This window comes from Bos grunniens, chromosome 4 (genome assembly GCF_055505025.1).
Source record: "Bos grunniens cultivar Pamir isolate PY7600 chromosome 4, Bosgru_T2T1.0, whole genome shotgun sequence".
In the NCBI taxonomy this organism is placed as follows: Eukaryota; Metazoa; Chordata; class Mammalia; order Artiodactyla; family Bovidae; genus Bos; species Bos grunniens.
This window is the reverse complement of record NC_141168.1, coordinates 34,592,554-34,613,713: the sequence shown is the minus strand read 5'-3', so window position 1 is coordinate 34,613,713 and position 21,160 is coordinate 34,592,554. Positions and strand designations below refer to the sequence as shown.

General features: G+C 37.7%; 1 protein-coding gene across 48 annotated transcripts in view; it reads left to right on the top strand.

The window, feature by feature from the left end:
- CPED1 (cadherin like and PC-esterase domain containing 1) overlaps nt 1-21,160 on the top strand; it is a 326,670-nt gene that overhangs the window by 146,250 nt on the left and 159,260 nt on the right. For 45 of the 48 annotated variants that reach the window (XM_086395901.1, XM_086395902.1, XM_086395925.1 and 42 more), the window contains 5 exons: nt 10,429-10,571; nt 12,125-12,197; nt 15,737-15,904; nt 17,120-17,224; nt 18,724-18,893. In XM_086395901.1, coding sequence (XP_086252027.1) covers nt 10,429-10,571; nt 12,125-12,197; nt 15,737-15,904; nt 17,120-17,224; nt 18,724-18,893 — 659 coding nt within the window. Of the gene's footprint in view, nt 1-10,428; nt 10,572-12,124; nt 12,198-15,736; nt 15,905-17,119; nt 17,225-18,723; nt 18,894-19,600; nt 20,486-21,160 lie in introns of those variants that run through there. The other 3 variants (XR_015162215.1, XR_015162216.1, XM_086395947.1) reach the window with 2 other exon arrangements.

Below are 21,160 nucleotides of genomic sequence, written 5' to 3'. Positions count from 1 at the left end.
GGACTGCAGCATGCCAGGCTTCCCTGTCCATCACCAACTCCTGGAGCTTGCTCAAACTCATGTCCATCAAGTTGGTGACGCCATTCAGTCATCTCATCCTCTGTCATCCCCTTCTCTTGTTGTCTTACTGGATACAAAAGTCCTTAGTTGCTCAGTCTTAGCTGACTCTTTGCAACCCTTTGACTGCAGCCCACCAGGCTCCTCTGTCCCTGGGATTTTTCAGGCAAGAACATTTTCAGGAAGAACATTCTTCCTCTAAGGGATCTTCCCAACCCAGGGATCGAACCCATGTCTCCTGCATCTCCTCCATTGTAAGTGGATTCTTTACCCGCTGAGCTATTGGAGGAAGCAGTGGATACAAAGACTCAACTAACTTAATAAAAAGAAGTCATATCCATCTAAGGGGTGCATTTTTTTTGTTTTAGAAATTATTTAAGATTTGTATGTATGCCTATTTCTGAGGTATTCAGATTCCTTCAGTTACATTTTAAGAGTTCAGTAAATGCTAGGGAAAGAGAATGGTTAGTTCAGAGTAAGACAGACAGATCCTAGCTGATTTTGTAAAAGGCAGAATAATAATATTGATCAAGAACTATATACTTAAATTCCAATGTATTAAAAAAAAGTAGATTTGAATGCATACTTATTCCCCTTTTAATTTGGAAAAGAACATAGATTCTGGATTTCATGTATTTAATTGTGTCCTTAGTTCTATCATGGATAAAACTGAGTCTGATCTCTTATGTGATATTGATCTTTTAACTTGAAACGATCATTCCCTAGGCTTTGCATTCCATCATATTTGTTGTGCAGTCTCTGTTGTGTCTGACTCTTTGAAACCCCATGGACTGCAGCACGCCAGGCTTCCCTGTCCTCCACCATCTCCTGGAGTTTGTGCAAATTCATGTCCATTGAGTCGGTGATGCCATCCAACCATCTCATCCTCTGTCGTCCGCTTCTCCTCCTGGCTTCAGCCTTTCCCAGCATCAGGGTCATTTCAAATGAGTCGGCTCTTCGCATCAGGTGGCCAAAGTATTGGAGCTTCAGTTTCAGTATGAGTCCTTCCAATGAATATTCAGGGTTGAAATCCTTGAAGATCTACTGGTCATTTTGGGCTGGCCAAAAAGTTTGTTCAGGTCTGTCCAAAGGCGTAATGCAAAAACACAAATGAATGTTTTGGCCAACCCAGAAAATGTGTCCTTTATTCTGGATTGCTCCTACTAGCATTAAAGCTTGCTGTGTGGTATTTTTCATACTAAACAATATTTCAAGGTTAAATGATCGTTTCTCAATAAAACAGTGGTTCTGAGGAAATGGAATAGAGATGGAAACCATTTCCACTATTTGCAGGAGCTGAGAAATGGAGCAAGGGAGGAAATATTTTTAATTTTGTTTCTTTTGCATAATTTATAACCATTAAAAAGGTGCTTTTTTGGACTTCCATGGTACAAAATTAGCAAGTGTTTAAACATGATTGTTGGAGGGAGTGAGGCTGTGAAAACTGCAGTATTGTTTAAATTTTTTCTTAAATTGTGATAATGTATACATAAGGGCAATGGCACCCCACTCCAGTACTCTTGCCTGGAAAATCCCACAGATAGAGGAGCCTGGTAGGCTGCAGTCCATGGGGTCGCTAAGAGTCGGACACGACTGAGCGACTTCCCTTTCACTTTTCACTTCATGCATTGGAGAAGGAAATGGCAACCCACTCTAGTGTTCTTGCCTGGAGAATCCCAGGGACGGCGGAGCCTGGTGGGCTGCCGTCTGTGGGGTCGAGCAGAGTTGGACACGACTGAAGCGACTTAGCAGCAGCAGCACACATAAGGACTTCCTCTGTGGCTCATTGGTAAAGAGTCCGCCTGCAGTGAAAGAGATGCAGGAGATATGGGTTCGATCGTTGGGTTGGAAAGATCCCCTGGAGGAGAGCATGGCAGCCTACTCCAGTATTTTTGCCTGGAGAATCCCATGGACAGAGGAGCCTGGCAGGCTACAGTCCATAGGATTGCAAAGAGTTGGACATGACTGAAGCAACTGAGCATGCATGCATGCAATGAGTACATAAAATTTACCATCTTAACCATTTTAAGTGTATGGTTCAGTACTATTAAATATATTTATATTGTTGTATGATTGGCTTCCCTGGTGGCTCAAACAGTAAAGAATCTGCCTGCAATGTGGGAGACCTGGGTTCGACCCCTGGGTTGGGAAGATCTCCCAGAGAAGGAAATGGCAAACCATTCTTGTATTCTTGCCTGAAGAATCCCATGGATGGAGGAGGCTCCTCTGTCCCTGAAAAATCCCAGGGACAGAGGAGCCTGGTGGGCTACCATCCATGGGGTCGAAGAGTTGGACACGACTGAGGAACTAACACACACACACAATCAGTCTCCAGAATTTTTGCAGAACTGAAATTATATACTCATGAAACAACTTTGCATTTCCCCCTCCCCCTAGCCACTGGCAACCACTATTTTATTTTCTGTTTCTAGGAACCTGACTACTCTAGATACTTTGTATAAGTGGAATCATACAGTGTCTTTTGTGACTAGAGTATTTCACCTAGCATAATATCTTTAAGGTTCATCTGAATTGCAGTGTCTTTCCTTTTTAAGGTTGAATAATATTACACTGAGCTTCCCTTGTGGCTCAGATGGTAAAGAATCTGCCTGCAATGCAAGAGACCCGAGTTCAATCCCTGGATCAGGAAGATCCCCTGGAGAAGGGAATGTCAACCCACTCCAGTATTCTTTCCTGGAGAATTCCATGGACAGAGAAGCCTGGCAAGCTACATCCATGGGGTCTCAAAGAGTTGGACATGACTGACCGACTAACACTTTCACTTACTTTCAATATTACATTGTCTGTCTATTCTACCTTTTGTCTATCCATTCGTCCATGGATGTATACTTGAGTTGCTTCCACTCTTTAGCTATGTGAATAATACTGCCGTGAACAAGAGTGAACAAATAAATCTTTAAGAACTTGTTTCCAATTCTTTTGGCTCTGTATCCAGAATTTGAATTTCTGCATCCTATGATAATTCTATTTTGATTTCTTGAGGAACCTTCATACTGTTTTGCATAAGTGTCTGCACCACTTAACATTCCTACCAACAGTGCTCTAGGGTTCTGATTTCTTCATATCCTTTCTCACACTTAATATTTTATGGGTTTTTTGATAGTAGTCATCCTAATGGATGTGGGGTAATATCTCATTGTGGTTTTGATTTGCATTTTGCTAATGACTAATGATATTGATTTCTTAGTAAAACTCTATTAGTCTTTGCCCTGCTTCATTCCCTATTCCAAAGCCAGATTTGCCTGTTACTCCAGGTGTTTCTTGACTTCCTACTTTTGCATTCCAGTCCCCTATAATGAAAAGGACATCTTTTTTGGGTGTTAGTTCTAAAAGGTCTTGTAGGTCTTCATAGAACCGTTCAACTTCAGCTTCTTCAGCATTACTGGTTGGGGCATAGACTTGGATTACTGTGATATTGAATGGTTTGCCTTGGAAACGAACAGAGATCATTCTGTCGTTTTTGAGATTGCATCCAAGTACTGCATTTTGGACTCTTTTGTTGACCATGATGGCCACTCCATTTCTTCTGAGGGATTCCTGCCCACAGTAGTAGATATAATGGTCATATGAATTAAATTCACCCATTCCAGTTCATTTCAGTTCTCTGATTCCTAGAATGTTGACATTCACTCTTGCCATCTCTTGTTTGACCACTTCCAATTTGCCTTGATTCATGGACCTGACATTCCAGGTTCCTATGCAATATTGCTCTTTACAGCATCGGACCTTGCTTCTATCACCAGTCACATCCACAGCTGGGTATTCTTTTTGCTTTGGCTCCATCCCTTCATTCTTTCTGGAGTTATTTCTCCACTGATCTCCAGTAGCATATTGGGCACCTACTGACCTGGGGAGTTTCTCTTTCAGTATCCTATCATTTTGCCTTTTCATACTGATCATGGGGTTCTCAAGGCAAGAATACTGAAGTGGTTTGCCATTCCCTTCTCCAGTGGACCACATTCTATCAGATCTCTCCACCATGACCACTGGACATCACCAGATGGTCAACACCAAAATCAAATTGATTATATTCTTTGCAGCCAAAGATGGAGAAACTCTATACAGTCAGCACAAACAAGACCAGGAGCTGACTGTGGCTCAGACCATGAACTCCTTATTGCCAAATTCAGACTTAAATTGAAGAAAGTAGGGAAAACCACTAGACCATTCAGGTATGACCTAAATCAAATCCCTTATGATTATACAATGGAAGTGAGAAATAGATTTAAGGGCCTAGATCTGATAGATAGAGTGCCTGATGAACTATGGAATGAGGTTCATGGCATTGTATAGGAGACAGGGATCAAGACCATCCCCATGGAAAAGAAATGCAAAAAAGCAAAATGGCTGTCTGGGGAGGCCTTACAAATAGCTGTGAAAAGAAGAGAAGTGAAAAGCAAAGGAGAAAAGGAAAGATATAAGTATCTGAATGCAGAGTTCCAAAAAATAGCAAGAAGAGTTAAGAAAGCCTTCTTCAGCAATCAATGCAAAGAAATAGAGGAAAACAACAGAATGGGAAGGACTAGGGATCTCTTCAAGAAAATCAGAGATACCAAAGGAACATTTCATGCAAAGATGGGCTCGATAAAGGACAGAAATGGTATGGACTTAACAGAAGCAGAAGATATTAAGAAGAGATGGCAAGAATACACAGAAGAACTGTACAAAAAAGATCTTCACGACCCAGATAATCACGATGGTGTGATCACTGACCTAGAGCCAGACAGCCTGGAATGTGAAGTCAAGTGGGCCTTAGAAAGCATCACTATGAACAAAGCTAGTGGAGCTGATGGAATTCCAGTTGAGCTATTTCAAATCCTGAAAGATGATGCTGTGAAAGTGCTGCACTCAATATGCCAGCAAATGTGGAAAACTCAGCAGTGGCCACAGGACTGGAAAAAGTCAGTTTTCATTCCAATCCCAAAGAAATGCAATGCCAAAGAATGCTCAAACTACCGCACAATTGCACTCATCTCACAGGCTAGTAAAGTCATGCTCAAAATGCTCCAAGCCAGGCTTCAGCAATATGTGAACCGTGAACTTCCTGATGTTCAAGCTGGTTTTAGAAAAGGCAGAGGAACCAGAGATCAAATTGCCAACATCTGCTGGTTCATGGAAAAAGCAAGAGAGTTCCAGAAAAGCGTCTATTTCTGCTTTATTGACTATGCCAAAGCCTTTGACTGTGGATCACAATAAACTGTGGACAATTCTGAAAGAGATGGGAATACCAGACCACCTGACCTGCCTCTTGAGAAATTTGTATGCAGGTCAGGAAGCAACAGTTAGAACTGGACATGGAACAACAGACTGGTTCCAAATAGGAGAAGGAGTATGTCAAGGCTGTATATTGTCACCTTGTTTATTTAACTTATATGTAGAGTACATCATGAGAAAAGCTGGACTGGAAGAAACACAAGCTGGAAGCAAGATTGCCGGGAAAAATATCAATAACCTCAGATATGCAGATGACACCACCCTTATGGCAGAAAGTGAAGAGGAATTCAAAAGCCTCTTGATGAAAGTGAAAGTGGAGAGTGAAAAAGTTGGCTTAAAGCTCAACATTCAGAAAACGAAGATCATGGCATCCGGTCCTGTCTCTTCATGGGAAATAGATGGGGAAACAGTGGAAACAGTGTCAGACTTTATTTTTCTGGGCTCCAAAATCACTACAGATGGTGACTGCAGCCATGAAATTAAAAGACGTTTACTCCTTGGAAGGAAAGTTATGACCAACCTAGATAGCATATTCAAAAGCAGAGACATTACTTTGCCAACAAAGGTTCATCTAGTCAAGGCTATGGTTTTTCCTGTGGTCATGTATGTATGTGAGAGTTGGACTGTGAAGAAGGCTGAGCACCAAAGAATTGATGCTTTTGAACTGTGGTATTGGAGAAGACTCTTGAGAGTCCCTTGGACTGCAAGGAGATCCAACCAGTCCATTCTGAAGGAGATCAGCCCTGGGATTTCTTTGGAAGGAATGATGCTAAAGCTGAAACTGCAGGACTTTGGCCACCTCATGCGAAGAGTTGACTCATTGGAAAAGACTCTGATGCTGGGAGGGATTGGGGGCAAGAGGAGAAGGGGACGACAGAGGATGAGATGGCTGGATGGCATCACTGACTTGATGGATGTGAGTCTGGGTGAACTCTGGGAGTTGTTGATGGACAGGGAGGCCTGGCGTGCTGTGATTCATGGGGTCACAAAGAGTCGGACACGACTGAGTGACTGATCTGATCTGAATGATATTGAGATCTTCTCATATGCTTGTTGGTACAAACTGTTGTTAATTACTAATATACTTCTTTACTTTGAGAAAATGAAAGCTCCCCTCTCCCACATTAATATTGAGAGAAATTCTGGTAAACTTTAATAAGATACAATCCTATTAACTACTGAAAATTCAAAATATTGAAATATCAACATTCTGCTAGAGTTTCCCAGTTAGTCAAGAACATGACTTAAAAAAAGAACCCTCTAATATTGGTTAATCTTTCATCCCATGTTTTAACTCATATTAAATTTTCTTATCTTAGAAATTCTCTTGAACAGCTGTGAGCTTCTATTTTTCAAAGATTTTATTACAGGTCACCAGAAGAATGCTCATCTTCCCTCTCTCCTGAGATGGAAATGAGAGATACACATGTTGTCTGTCGTAGGGAGAAAATTTGTTATCCAGAAGCTCCAGTGAGCTATTTCTTTTATCAAAGTCTCTGTGGTTTCTGTAATATTATACTTAGGTTTATTTACTCAACAGTATTTACTTAATACCTGTCCTGTGTTAGATACTGGCCACTCAAAGATAAAATGGTACAGTGTCTGCCCTGACAGAGCTCACGGACTGGCGATGAGAGCACCACCATGGACAGTTAGCAGGTTTAACAGAACAGCGTCTTTTGCCACAGAGAACAATCTGCCGAAGATCTCATGGGTGGATCAAGGAAATCAGCTGGGTGAAGCCCAGAATTTAGTGCAGGAGGGGCTGTGAAAGTGGAGTCAGAGAATGAGGTGAATATAAGGGCAATTTAGAAATATTTTAAGATATCAAAAACCTAACTGAAGTTTTCCAACAAATATTTTGAAGTCCATCCTCAGTTTCTCTTGTCCTTCCATTTTTAGTTGATTATTTCAACCCATTTACAAATATTTCAGGAAGTTCCTTGAATGGATAGATGTGAAAATTACAAATACCTTGTTGGTTTATTGCTTGAATTTTACACAAGTACAAACCAATGGTGATGCTTTAACTGCCTGGTTTTACAGCCCTGATCTTACAAGGTCATTTTGTACATAATTTGTTTTGCATTTAATTTGTATTTCATTTTTGCACTGACATAGGAAAATTTATAGTTCATAAAACAGTTTCATGTCTTGTGAAACATTTTAAGATCTTCTTTTATTCATTTTTACCTCACTACCAAGGCACTGCTTTCCCTGGGATCTTATAGTCTCATGTTTAGGTAATTTAAAAACATCTATTAAAAGTCTTGATCTAGAGACAAGGATGTCTCCATGATATTTGAGTTCATGGCTGACTTTAAATTAGCAGTGAAAGTGAAGATGTTATTTCAAGTAACATTTGTGCTTGGGTTAAGGAAGCTCCTGAGTGAGAAGTGGGTTCTGATAACTTTGAATGGAATTACTATCAAATAATCTCAGATTTGACATTGTCTCATGAGATCATTAAACACATTTCTCTTTTTCTACATGTGAGCACATTGAGATACATAAAACTCAGGTATTTGACCAAGAAAATACAGTTAGTATAACGAAAAACAAAATGAGCAGACACTCAAAGAATTCTTCCACTTAGCCTCCCTGGATTAGTTTCAATAATTGATATAACTATTTTGCCCTCTCTGGACAACCTGCTGAAAGTTGATGATTAAAAAAAAAAAAGTATTTGCATAAGTCTACTTTCACTTCCTACATATGTAGTTTGCTTGCCACAGTACTAAATAAATTAAAGAAGCAACTCATCTAAAATCTTCTTTGACTTGAAGGACTTAGATAAGTGGAAATGCATGTAATGAAATAGAAGGAAATGGATATAGAGATAAAGACTGGTAACAGAACAAATAGAAAAATGAAAGAAGTCTCTTTTTTTGAATTGTGCTTTTTAAATATCACTGCTATCTCTTCCCTCCACATTTCTGTTTGTAATGGCAGCTGTGTCTTGTCCCCCTGCTACATGATTGTAGGTTGAGGGTAGTTCTCCTCTTAGCAGTCTGAGTTTTAGGGAAATGGGAGGAAACATTTTGGTCCTTCAGTTCTCTGCTTTCATTTCTCCTGGGACACGTATGGGATCTATTTTATTGAAAGGCTTATCAGATATATTTTAAATGTTCATCTTTGAAGGAATGCTGTGGACTTTTGTTTTAATTAATAAAATAAGCTAATGTGTACTGAGTATTTGATGTCTGATGGGTGGTGGTGGACTTTTATGTGAGAGTCCATTCTCTGATTTAATCCTAGCAATACATCTATAAAGTTACTGTTAGTAGACTCACAAGGCCTCGCAATTTACAGGCACAGAATCAAAGTTGAACCTGGGACTTTTAGCCTCTAAATCTATAGAGGCTACTGTGCTAAGTACCTTGTCCTCCGAAGTTCAGCACACAGTGCTTACACACGCGAAATTACCTGTGTAATTCTGGAATTTACATGCGAAAATTAATTACAGTCAAAAATTAAGAAATATACATTTCCACAGTAGAAGAATAAATACAACCCTAAACATTAATTTGCTAATAATTTTTCACCATGGAGGATATAATTTGATAATCAATCTCACAGATCCTATGTGTTACACAAACGTTTCCAACCTTCTTAAATTATTAACCTTGACCCCTGTGATATTCAGAAAACATATAAATGGGAAAATGCAATAATATTATCGGTAACCCTTTCTATGTAATATGGTGAACTGAGTGAAATGTGATGAGTTACTTTTCTTTGGAAAAACATGTTACTCTGTTTTGACTCAAGGGTGTTAATACTTCTAGTGTTAGCCTGGATTTGTTTTCTTTTGATCCTACAATTACTGCATTCATTTTCCTTAGTCCTCAGAGAAGGAAAAACATCCCAATTGCCAAATGCTAATGACATGTTTATAGGGTCTTAAAGTGTATATCTCATTATGTTTCTGTTTTTCAGCTGGGAAAAGTTTATGAAGTCAGCATTTGTTTCTTTTGGGGGAATTTTGCTTGTATATTTTAAAGATACATTTACCATCTCCCTCAGGTGATTTGTGCCAGTATCTGTCCTTCATTATTAGAGCAACCAAAGTTTTTCCCTTTGCAGTCTTACACAGCTTAGATAAATTTAGTCTGTTCTTCCAAAAATATTAGTAGTATACCTGCTGCATGTTTTTTCTGAAAATATTTTTTGTTCTTCATTTTTGAAAGTGTATGCTTACCCAGAGACAGTTTATGAATCAATATGAGGTTTATTTTATACTTTTTAAAAAGTTTGACTTGAGCCTTGGTGTTGAGCATTCTGAAGATATAGTTTTGTGGTTGTGATTCTTTTAATATTTAAGCAAATAAAAATAGCTATTTGTGTTTCTTTGAAGGCATAAACCTAACATCCTGCCCATTTTTGTAATGAGGCCCCATTCTCTCCAGTCATACAAAGCCTGAAATGAAAATTTCAGGACACTGAGATTTTCTTAGATTCTTCCCTGGTTGACTAGAGCTCCCACACCATGAAGAAGAAGAAGCAATTTTGATGTAGTTCTTTTCGTTCTCATACAAAAATCATGCAGGAAAGGAATAATAATAAAAAGCTTAGACTTAAATTTTGTATTTTACAGTGACTTCTGATTTGGCAACTCTCTCGTTGGTAGGTTGTAACTCATTTTAAAGAAAAGAGACAAAAATTCGAAGTGAGTTGCAAGTCCAAGTTTACCTAGATGAAGTGTCCCACGTTCAACTTGGCAGTTCGATCACAAGCTCTGTGATACTTGCACTTCACTTTCCATGGTGAGATGCCATGGAATGAGGAGAAAAATGGAGTAAGCGCCTTTAAAATAACTTAAATTGCGAGATATTTTGGTATCCCACATTCAATCAGAAGGCTTGTAATATGTTTTTAAACGTATATAATATATATCACATTGTATAATATGTGATAATATATATTTGTTATACAATATACCTTACGTATATTGTATACTCTTTCAGTATACTTTATATATATCTTAGATGATCAAATTTTCCTTTTTAAGGAGTTTTTTTGAGTGCGTCAAAGACAGATAACCTAAAGAGATCTTTCACATTATTCATTTGGAAATGATAGAGAGACAAACTGAAATTGTCCTTTAAACATATGAATCCTTTACTTTGTTCACAGCTGCAAACATTTTTTGAGACATTCCTGAGAGCCAGTTCACCTCTTCAGGCTTTTGATACCATGAGGGAAGCCATTAGCAAACTCCTACTAGCAGCTGAAGTATTCAGTGAAACATCTACTCTGGGACCAAAGATCTTCCAAAGGTAAAAGCAAATTTTAATGTTAAAAAAAAAAAACCCAAAAAACCTACCTTCTAAAAATTGATTGTTAATGAAAATGTATCTTAATTATCACAAGTAGGTGCTACTTGGAAATTTGTATGTAATATAAAGTATGAACTTCTAAACTTATGTTTTGTAATTTGTAGACCCTAAAAGTTCAGAGTATGTTAAAGACTCACAGTATTTAAACAGTGGTGACAAAAAATAAAGCACAGTTAATATGTAAATTATTTTTTAAATTGTAACCCCTTTCAAGCTCACCTATTTTTATCATATATGCTTTCCATTGACTAATTATATTTTTATTTATGTGCTTTTATTAACAAAATTCAATAACTCTTATCTCCACATCTCATCCAATTTACTTGAATATAATTTAATGCCTTTTTCTAGGGAAATGTTAAATCTAGCATGTTAAGAAAAGGAGGTGCCTCCATATAAGTTTTATCATGCTTTCTATGTGAATAAGAATGCTTAGCATGGAGAAGTGGGAGAGGTTCCTTTCCCATATTGTGTGTTTATGGAGTCAACTTCATTGTTTCATTTAATGAGTTATGAATACTTTTTATATATCTGTATTTTCTGTAGGTAATGAAACAGGTTCCAAATCCAAAGATAAATTGTATTTAATTTTAGATTATCTAAGCCACTGCTCTTTGTAATCAGTATAGATGTTGAAATTTAACCACAGTGATTATTAATGATGTAGTACCAAATAATACAGTAAACATAGCAAATATAACACATCTTTGTTACCATCTGTTGTGTTTATTTTATTTTTATTAGAGTACAGTTGCTTTACAATGTTGTGTTACTTTCTGCTGTGCATCAATCAGCTGTACATATACATGTATCCACTCTTTTTTAGATTTCCTTCCTATTTAGGTACCACAGAACATTGAGTAGAGCACCCTGTGCTATCCTATAGGTTCTCATTGCTAAGTCGAGTCAGTCGTGTCCGACTCTGTGTGACCCCATAGACGGCAGCCCACCAGGCTCCCCTGTCCCTGGGATTCTCCAGGCAAGAACACTGGAGTGGGTTGCCATTTCCTTCTCCAATGCATGAAAGTGAAAAGTGAAAGTGAAGTCACTCAGTCATGTCCGACTCTTAGCGACCCCATGGACTGCAGCCTACCAGGCTCCTCCATCCATGGGATTTTCCAGGCAAGAGTACTGGAGTGGGGTGCCATTGCCTTCTCCAAGGTTCTCATTAATTATCCATTTTATACATAGTAATATATATATATATATATATATATATATATATATATATATGTCAATCCCAAACCCCCAATTCATCCCACCCCCGTTACCCGCTTGGTAACCACAAGTTTGTTCTCTCCATCTGTGACTCTATTTCTGCTTTGCTGATGAGTTCATCTCTACCATCTTTCTAGATTCCACGTGTAAGTGACACTATACGGTATTTGTGTTTCTGACTTATTTCACTCTGCCTGGCATCTCTAGGTCCATCCACCTCTCTGCAAAAGGCACTATTTCATTCCTTTTTATTGTTACCCTGGTTTTTATTTCAGATGCAGATTTTGTTTTCAACTTTTAACTTTCGATATTGGTTATGGCAGTGTCAGGTCCCCTGTAGTACTTCAGGTGAGTATGCCAGAGTGCTCACGGGAGCTTTCCTTTTGGCTGAAGGGTGTGTGTGTGTGTGTGTGTGTGTGTGTGTGTGTGTTGTTGCTTTCATTCATTGTAACTAATCAATAAATGCAATATGCATCAAACTTACAACAAACTTATATTTGTGCTTCCTTGGTAGCTCAGACAGTAAACACTCTGCCTTCAATGCAGGTGACACTAGTGATGAGCCTTTGTTTGACCCCTGGGTCGGGAAGATCCCCAGGAGAAGGGAATGGCAACCCCTGCCAGTATTCTTGCTGTAGTTCAAAGAATTAACTAGTATATGGAGAGTCTATGATTTGAGTTACAGTGCCCACTCTGCTTTCCATGGAACAAACACACATTTTGTTTTTATGGTTCAACCACTATTTATGAAGTAATGTGGCATAAAGCTATGTGTTAATGCAGGAAAATAGACATCTAGCTGAAGAAGGCACTGGCGACCCACTCCAGTACTCTTGCCTGGAATCCCATGGGTGGAGGAGCCTGGTAGGCTGCAGTCCATGGGGTCGCTAAGAGTCGGACATGACTGAGCGACTTCACTTTCACTTTTCACTTTCATGCATTGGAGAAGGAAATGGCAACCCACTCCAATATTCTTGCCTGGAGAATCCGAGGGACAGGGGAGCCTAGTGGGCTGCCGTCTATGGGGTCACACAGAGTCGGACACAACTGACGTGACTTAGCAGTAGCAGACATCTAGTTAATACAAAATGCCAGCAAATTTGGAAAACTCAGCAGTGGCCACAGGACTGGAAAAGGTCAGTTTTCATTCCAATCCCAAAGAAAGGCAATGCCAAAGAATGCTCAAACTACCGCACAATTGCACTCATCTCACATGCTAGTAAAGTAATGCTCAAAATTCTCCAAGCCAGGCTTCAGCAATATGTGAACCGTGAACTTCCTGATGTTCAAGCTGGTTTTAGAAAAGGCAGAGGAACCAGAGATCAAATTGCCAACATCTGCTGGTTCATGGAAAAAGCAAGAGAGTTCCAGAAAAGCATCTATTTCTGCTTTATTTACTATGCCAAAGCCTTTGACTGTGTGGGTCACAATAAACTGTGGACAACTCTGAAAGAGATGGGAATACCAGACCACCTGATCTGCCTCTTGAGAAATTTGTATGCAGGTCAGGAAGCAACAGTTAGAACTGGGCATGGAACAACAGACTGGTTCCAAATAGGAAAAGGAGTACGTCAAGGCTGCATATTGTCACCCTGCTTACTTAAGTTATATGCAGAGTACATCATGAGAAACGCTGGGCTGGAGGAAATACAAGCTGGACTCAAGATTGCCAGGAGAAATATCAATAACCTCAGATATGCAGATGACACCACCCTTATGGCAAACAGTGAAGAGGAACTCAAAAGCCTCTTGATGAAAGTGAAAGTGGAGAGTGAAAAAGTTGGCTTAATGCTCAACATTCAGAAAACGAAGATCATGGCATCTGGTCCCATCATTTCATGGGAAATAGATGGGGAAACAGTGGAAACAGTGTCAGACTTTGTTTTTTTGGGCTCCAAAATTACTGCAGATGGTGACTGCAGCCATGAAATTAAAAGACACTTACTCCTTGGAAGGAAAGTTATGACCAACCTAGATAGCATATTGAAAAGCAGAGACATTTCTTTGCCAACAAAGATCCGTCTAGTCAAGGCTATGGTTTTTCCTGTGGTCGTGTATGGATGTGAGAGTTGGACTGTGAAGAAGGCTGAGTGCCAAAGAATTGATGCTTTTGAACTGTGGTGTTGGAGAAGACTCTTGAGAGTCCCTTGGACTGCAAGGAGATCCAACCAGTCCATTCTGAAGGAGATTAGCCCTGGGATTTCTTTGGAAGGAATGATGCTAAAGCTGAAACTGCAGGACTTTGGCCACCTTACGGCAAGAGTTGACTCATTGGAAAAGACTATGATGCTGGGAGGGATTGGGGGCAAGAGGAGAAGGGGACGACAGAGGATGAGATGGCTGGATGGCATCACTGACTCGATGGACGTGAGTCTGGGTGAACTCCGGGAGTTGGGGATGGACAAGGAGGCCTGGCGTGCTGCGATTCATGGGGTAGCAAAGGGTTGGATACAACTGAGTGACTGAACTGACTGATCTAGCTTATCACATAAGTTAACTCCTTTATTCTTTACATATAGATATTTAGTTTAAAACTGGCCTATATTTTAACTTTAAAACCATCTATGGGGTTGCACAGAGTCGGACACGACTGACGTGACTTAGCAGTAGCAGACATATAGTTAATAAAAAATAGCAGGTTACCTAGCTTATTCACAAAAGTTAACTCCTTTATTCTTTAAATATAGATATTTAGTTTAAAACTGGCCTATATTTTAACTTTAAAACCATAGGAATTTTTGGAATATTTGTTTTCAGTATTTGTATGAATATATATAAACTGAAGCATGTTTTTTGTACACTCTGATTCTTTTACTTCATCTTAAATTAACTCATTCATATCATCTCCTCCAACATATTTTTAATCCAGAATTTCCCTTAGTGGCAAGAAGGTTTTAAAAGTTGACTGCGTTAGTCTATAGAAAGATAATTTATGATATGGCAAGAGAAACTGAATAAAATTTATGCATACCCTGGAGTAGGAAATGGCAACCCATTCCAGTTTTCTTGCCAGGGAAATCCCATAGACAAAGGAGCCTGGCGGGCTACAGTCCAGGGTATCACAAAGAGTCAAACATGATTGAGCAACTGAGCATGCAGCACACATATATTGTATATGTGCAACTTACATAGTATTGTACATCAGCTATACTTCAATAAAAAAAGAAAAAACATTTGTTCAACAAGAGTTTGACTTCCTACTGTATTGACTGGTTTTCAGATTATAACACAAGGAGACTGATTGCATTATACGTGATGCAAACATTTGGTCGATTCAAAGATTTATCCCTAAAATTCTAAAATTTTATGAATCTACATCTTTTATCGTTCATTTATTCATTATTTTACCCACAAAGCTAATAGTTTACATTATGATTTTATAAAATTTATTGCTTAGAGGTATTATATATTATTTCCATGAACACAAGTTCATCAATGATATTTTTAAGATAAACTCATATGATTCTATAAAACAGTAATGTACTTACTTGCATGCATGCTAAGTCACTTCGGTCGTGTCCGACTCTTTGCTGCCCCGTGTACTGTGGCCCACCAGGCTCCTCTGTCCAGGGGATTCTCCAGGCAAGACTATTGGAGTGGGTTACCATGCCTTCCTCCAGGGGATCTTCCCGACTCAGGGATCAAACCTGTGTCTCTTACGTCTCCTGCATTGGCAGGTGGGTTCTTTACCACTAGCACCACCTGGGGATCATATTTTGGAAATAACAGTACTTAGATTTTTATAAAATTGTTGACCTCCAAAAGGACCACTAGATGTCAGTTCTGATCTGTAATCCAACGGGAAATGAATCATGTCTTAGAAGTGATTCCACTGCATTAAAAGTGAGTCAATAAAAAATATTTGCTGTTATTTAACTCTTTCACAGGTGCATGAGCATTTAAATTTTCAAGATGATGATGATATGGCCTTTGAGGACCAAAACATAGAAGAATTTCTTTTAAAGGATACTTTCAGTTTTCTCCTGTCTAATGACTCTTCCCTTTCCATATTTTCTGAGATACTTCAGAGACTTTATAGATCAGCCGTAGTTAAGGTAAGCGCATATTTTTTACTGACAAGTATTTTTCCTTCATCTTTAAGTATCATTTTCTTTACTGTGCAGTTAAGCAACTTGATAATTCATTTGAAATTGATTTGTACCTATTATATAAACCTCTTAATATTTTTCTGATGTAAGGATCAATATTATTTTTGTGTCTACTAAGTATGTGAATGACTGACTATGATGAAATTGAAGTAAATGAAGTTGAAAATGAAGTAAATCAGCTCCTAATTCCCAAGGGAATTTTGTTCTTATAATGCATAATGCATGTTAAGTATTATAGAATACTGTTAAGGAATACCTGAACCTTTTGGAAGTTGTTAGTGCTCTAGATTAAAATCAAGGGGCTGAAGTTATAATACTCTTTTTTTTTAAGCAGTTACATCTGGTTAACAGTTAGATGATGATTAGGGAATAGTGCTTCAGAGGAAGACTGGTTAATTTTTGTGATCTGTTAGTACAAGTTTTCTTGATGTATGAAAAAATCTGTACAGATTAGTAATCTAGGTGTAGTATCGTTTTCTCTGTATCTTTCTGTTTTAAAACCGTAATTGGAAAATTTGGAAAAGTAGAATGTGAAAGGTCTCACCAACAAATGGTCCTCTACAGAGAGATGGTTTTGGGAGTTAAGATGTTATAGACTCTTGTCTCCCTAAGATTGTATTGCTTCATTCCTAGAGTTCCCAGTTTTCCTTCCTTAGTCAGTGGATTGTCATTAAAACAATTAGAACCACTTGACCCGGAGAAAATAGTAAGATGTGTATCTTTTGCTCTCAGGGATGCATTATAAAAAATAAATGTGAGGAAAATGGGGGTGGGGGTAAGTCTGTTTACTGGAATCCATGAAATGTGACAATGGCAGTGTGACATACATGAGGTTCATGCGTAAATTTCCTGCTCTGATCTTTGGTTCCCTAAAGGCCAAAAAAAGACCTCCTGCCTTTCCAAACTGTTACACTTATTCTGTCCTTCTGGGCCCAAGTTCCCAACCTTGCTGCCAAAGCACTACGGAGCTATTTCAGATTCTTTTGTCAAACATAAAGTTTTCTTGTATTCTGACATCATTTTGACGAGTTGAAGTTGCTACATTATTTAGAATTAATTAGCTCAGCTGTTAGAGTTTAAAATTTGGGTTTTGACTTGTGCTAAACATAGCTTGACTTTGGAACAATTGCTTAAGAGTTGTGTTTTTTCCCCCTGGTATAGGGTGAAAATTATCAAAAAGAACTAAATCGGTGCCTGTCTTTAGAGGAGATTAACTCAATTATGACTTTTATAAAGGAACTCGGGAGTTTGGGACAATTCCAACTGGTAAAGCAAAAATGACCTTTGATTCCTCTTGATTACTGAGATTATAGTAGATCAGCCATGAGCTACTTGATTTTTTACTTAAAACTCGAAGATATTTCCTTAAGGAATAGAAATATTTGTAAGCTTCTTTTTAGAGATATGAGGATTAAGATGAGCAGAATACATATTCTTTAAGAGTATGCAGATAATACATGACTTACTAAAGGTAAAAGAATGTGGAATAAATATAGCTGGGAGGCTTTGCTAATTCTTAAGGGGGAAATGCTAACATTTTTCTAAAGAAGTTTGCTGTTTGCTTTGGGACATTTACATGTATCCAAAATTTCCTTCTGCTTATTATGCCCCTTTTGTTTGTATAAAAGTAAACATTATTCAATAAAATAGTTTGTTATAACTCCATAGCAAACTCCAAAGGGAAAAAAATGTAAATATTAATAATTGTAACTTTTACTGGGTTCAGTCTGAAAGTATAAATGGCATTTATTTTATTTTCTATGTATTTTCCTAGATTCTGTTATTGATCAATATCAATGGATAATTCATTATACGTATATCTGTATGCTTCATACTTGCTTTGTTTCTAGTTCTGCCCTTATATAAATAATTTATATTGGATTCATATTTTTCTACATAAGATTTGTTTATATAAAGCGTTTCTTTAAAGTAGCATTTTTAAAAGTCTACTAATAATTTGTTATTAATGTTTGGATAAAATATTTATTTTTTACTTAAAAATTTGTATTCAGATGCTACGTGTACGAATTTTAACTAGCTTAATTAGTGAATGTTTCACACTTGTTTTTATTACTTAACCCCATATTTTAGAGGATTCAAAGTAAGCTTATTACTCAAAAGATAACTTAGTTGATGGATTATTTTAATTAATTTAAATACAGTAAGTGTTACATTTGTGACAGTTATGGTCACAATATCATACAAAGATAATCAGAGAGACCTGGCCTCATCCTTCAGGAATTCTTAATTTAAGACATTAGGAAAGTAAAGAACTTCTCTTGGCAGAATGTGAAGAATAGAAAAATTATTTTATAGGAGAAAAGGCAAACATTAATATCTGACTCTCAGAATAGAAAGAGGATGACCATAGATTTTTTATTTTGGGTCGGGTTAATATCTCTCACCCTGACATTTATAAGACACTTATAATCCAAGAGGATTTCATCTTATTTTTCCTGCTACCTAACTCTGTTATTCAGCTGTTTTGGGGTATCTATAGAAAGGAGATAGCTGTTTTCATTCAATGAAAAGAGAAATAAAATTCACCGCATTTGAAAATATAAACATCAGCAAAATTAGTTCCTTATAAAAAGTGACCTTTACATTGACAGAAACACAGAAAATTAAATTATGGTACTGATAATATATTTTAAAATAAATGCCTAATTAAAATATCTGAATAAATATAAAGCCTTCCCAAGTAATACTATATTTTCTTTTCCATCACTTATTCTGATATTCTGTTCTTGAATATTCCTTCTCAGCTCTTCCCGTCTACTACTCCTGGATTTCAATCTCTGATTGGTGAATTTTATGGTATGACAAGTCCTATGGGAAAACCTGGTTCCATCCTGACGCAATACTGGTCTCTTTTAAGTGTATTTGAACAATTTCAGCTCCTGAATAAAAAGGCAGAGCCACACCCGCTGGAATGGTAAGAGAGCCACAAATTTGAATTGTGCAACCCCAAAAATCTCTAAAGATTGATTTCAAAAGGCATTGCCTACATTAAAGAAAGCAACAAAAAGAAGTGTGTCCAAAAATTCATGCTCTGGAAAATACGCTTCTTTAAAACATTGAAACCATAATGATTCTAGTGGTCTTCAAACACTGTAACAGAAATATATCCAACAGTTTTTCAAACCAGCAAGACTTGACTCCACTCAAAAGTCAAGTTTAAAAATAAAAGTTTCAAGCTAGTTTCATCCTGTGATATATATCCTTGAATTTCAGGAGCATCAGACAGAAAGAATTAGGTGAGATTTATTTTATGAACTATCCGTCAGAGTGGAGGCCAGGATGGTATGAACATTCATTTAGAGTTTTTGAGGCATGAGTTTATTCTGGACAAAACATATCCAAATTTATAAATATGTCTGTCTCTACCGCAAGATTAGAGTTTTTTTTTTTAAAGATGGAATCTCAGAGAGGAGCATTTGGCCAGGAGAAAAGGTCCTTGGCCTCCCCCATCCACTTCCATTCTAATGAGGGGTAGTAATGAGGAAATAAGAGTCTGCTGGTCCAGTGAACATAATGATACCCCCAGTCAGTGGAGGAAGGGGCAGTGCCCACGGTGCCAGCTAAGTCTACTTCCCTTTTATATGATGGAATTAAGTAAGTATTTGACTTGTCTATTGCCAGGAAAACAGAAATAAACCCAACCACCTAGAGGGATCAAAGACTAGATGACCGTGCCATGCTCGTCGGTGTCTCTGAAGTCACCCTCGTGAACGGACTCAATTCTACCAACTTTCCTATTTCCTTCTGCCTCAGGAGACAGTGAAAACAACCCTAGAGGAACATTTTTTTTTTTTTATAGTTCAAAAATACAAATAATCACATAGTTGAAGAATTCTTAGAACGTCTCCTAGGTCCAGAACTCACTTTAATTGCCACAACTTTATGCAGTTGGCCTTATTCCCTCAATACTCTGAAGTAATAGGATTGATAGAAGGTTTTGTTTATTTGAAAGTTAGGTTTTAAATAATATAGCTCAATGTCCCTTTGTTTGTTCTTTGCACTCACTCAATCGAAGACTGTCTCATTCATCATTATCGAAAGAGGAAGAGCAGACTTGATTTACCAAGAAGTCTATTTAAGTATTGTTTTTAACTTTAAGTAAGTTAAGTTCCTTTGAGATATGCAAGGCTTGGAAAGTTTATTCTCCAAGTTTCTCTCAAGGTCCACATTTGTTACACAGTTAAGCAATTGACTTGTCTTAAATTCAGAATATTGGATTTAAGCCTAATTTTAACCCTAACTGATTCTTTCCCACAATGCAATTTACTGAATGTCATTGTTAAATATAGTTAGAAAAAGTCAGGACGTTTTTGAATCAAACAGACTTGGATTCAAAAATCCTAGGTTTAGATTTTACTAATTACAGCAGCTAAGATTTTCCTCTGGAATTCAGTTTCCATACCTGTAAATTATGGATTATACAACCTACCAAGAATTGTTTCGAGACTATATCAGATAAGCTTCATATACTGCATGGCGTGTGGTATGCTGCATCACAGATAAGTAGTTAAGTATTAATATACTTTCTCTTTCCTGCTCCTATACCATCCAAAGGTCACTTAACATCTAAAAAGGGCGAAATGTTTTTCTTTCATTTATAGGAAAAGCAAGATAAGTTTGAAAGACTTATCTAAGTTAACACTGTGATAAGTAAACTTGAAATCTTTATCAAGAAACAACTCTGTGGGAGAGGGAGAGGGAGAGGGTAGGATGATTTGGGAGCATGGCATTGAAACATGTATAATATCATATAAGAAATGAATCGCCAGTCCAGGTTCGATCCAGGATACAGGATGCTTGGGGCTGGTGCACTGGGATGACCCAGAGAGATGGTACAGGGAAGGAGGTGGGAGAGGGGTTCAGGATGGGGAGCACATGTTCACCCGTGGCGGATTCATGTTGATGCATGGCAAAACCAATACAATATTGTAAAGTAATTGACCTCCAATTAAAATAAATAAATTTAATTTAAAAAAGAAACAATTAGATAAATTGTTTCTAGGCCATTTTAAGAAAGACTAGTTAATTTAATTATCTTCAAATTTACCAGTGAGTATGTATGTATATATTTAATTATCATTCATGCTGTATCACGAGAAGGATCGGTGTCATATACATTTTCCAGATGAGGAAACTGAGGTGCTAAGAAGATGGGTCATTTGCTCAAGCCGAGCAGCTAAT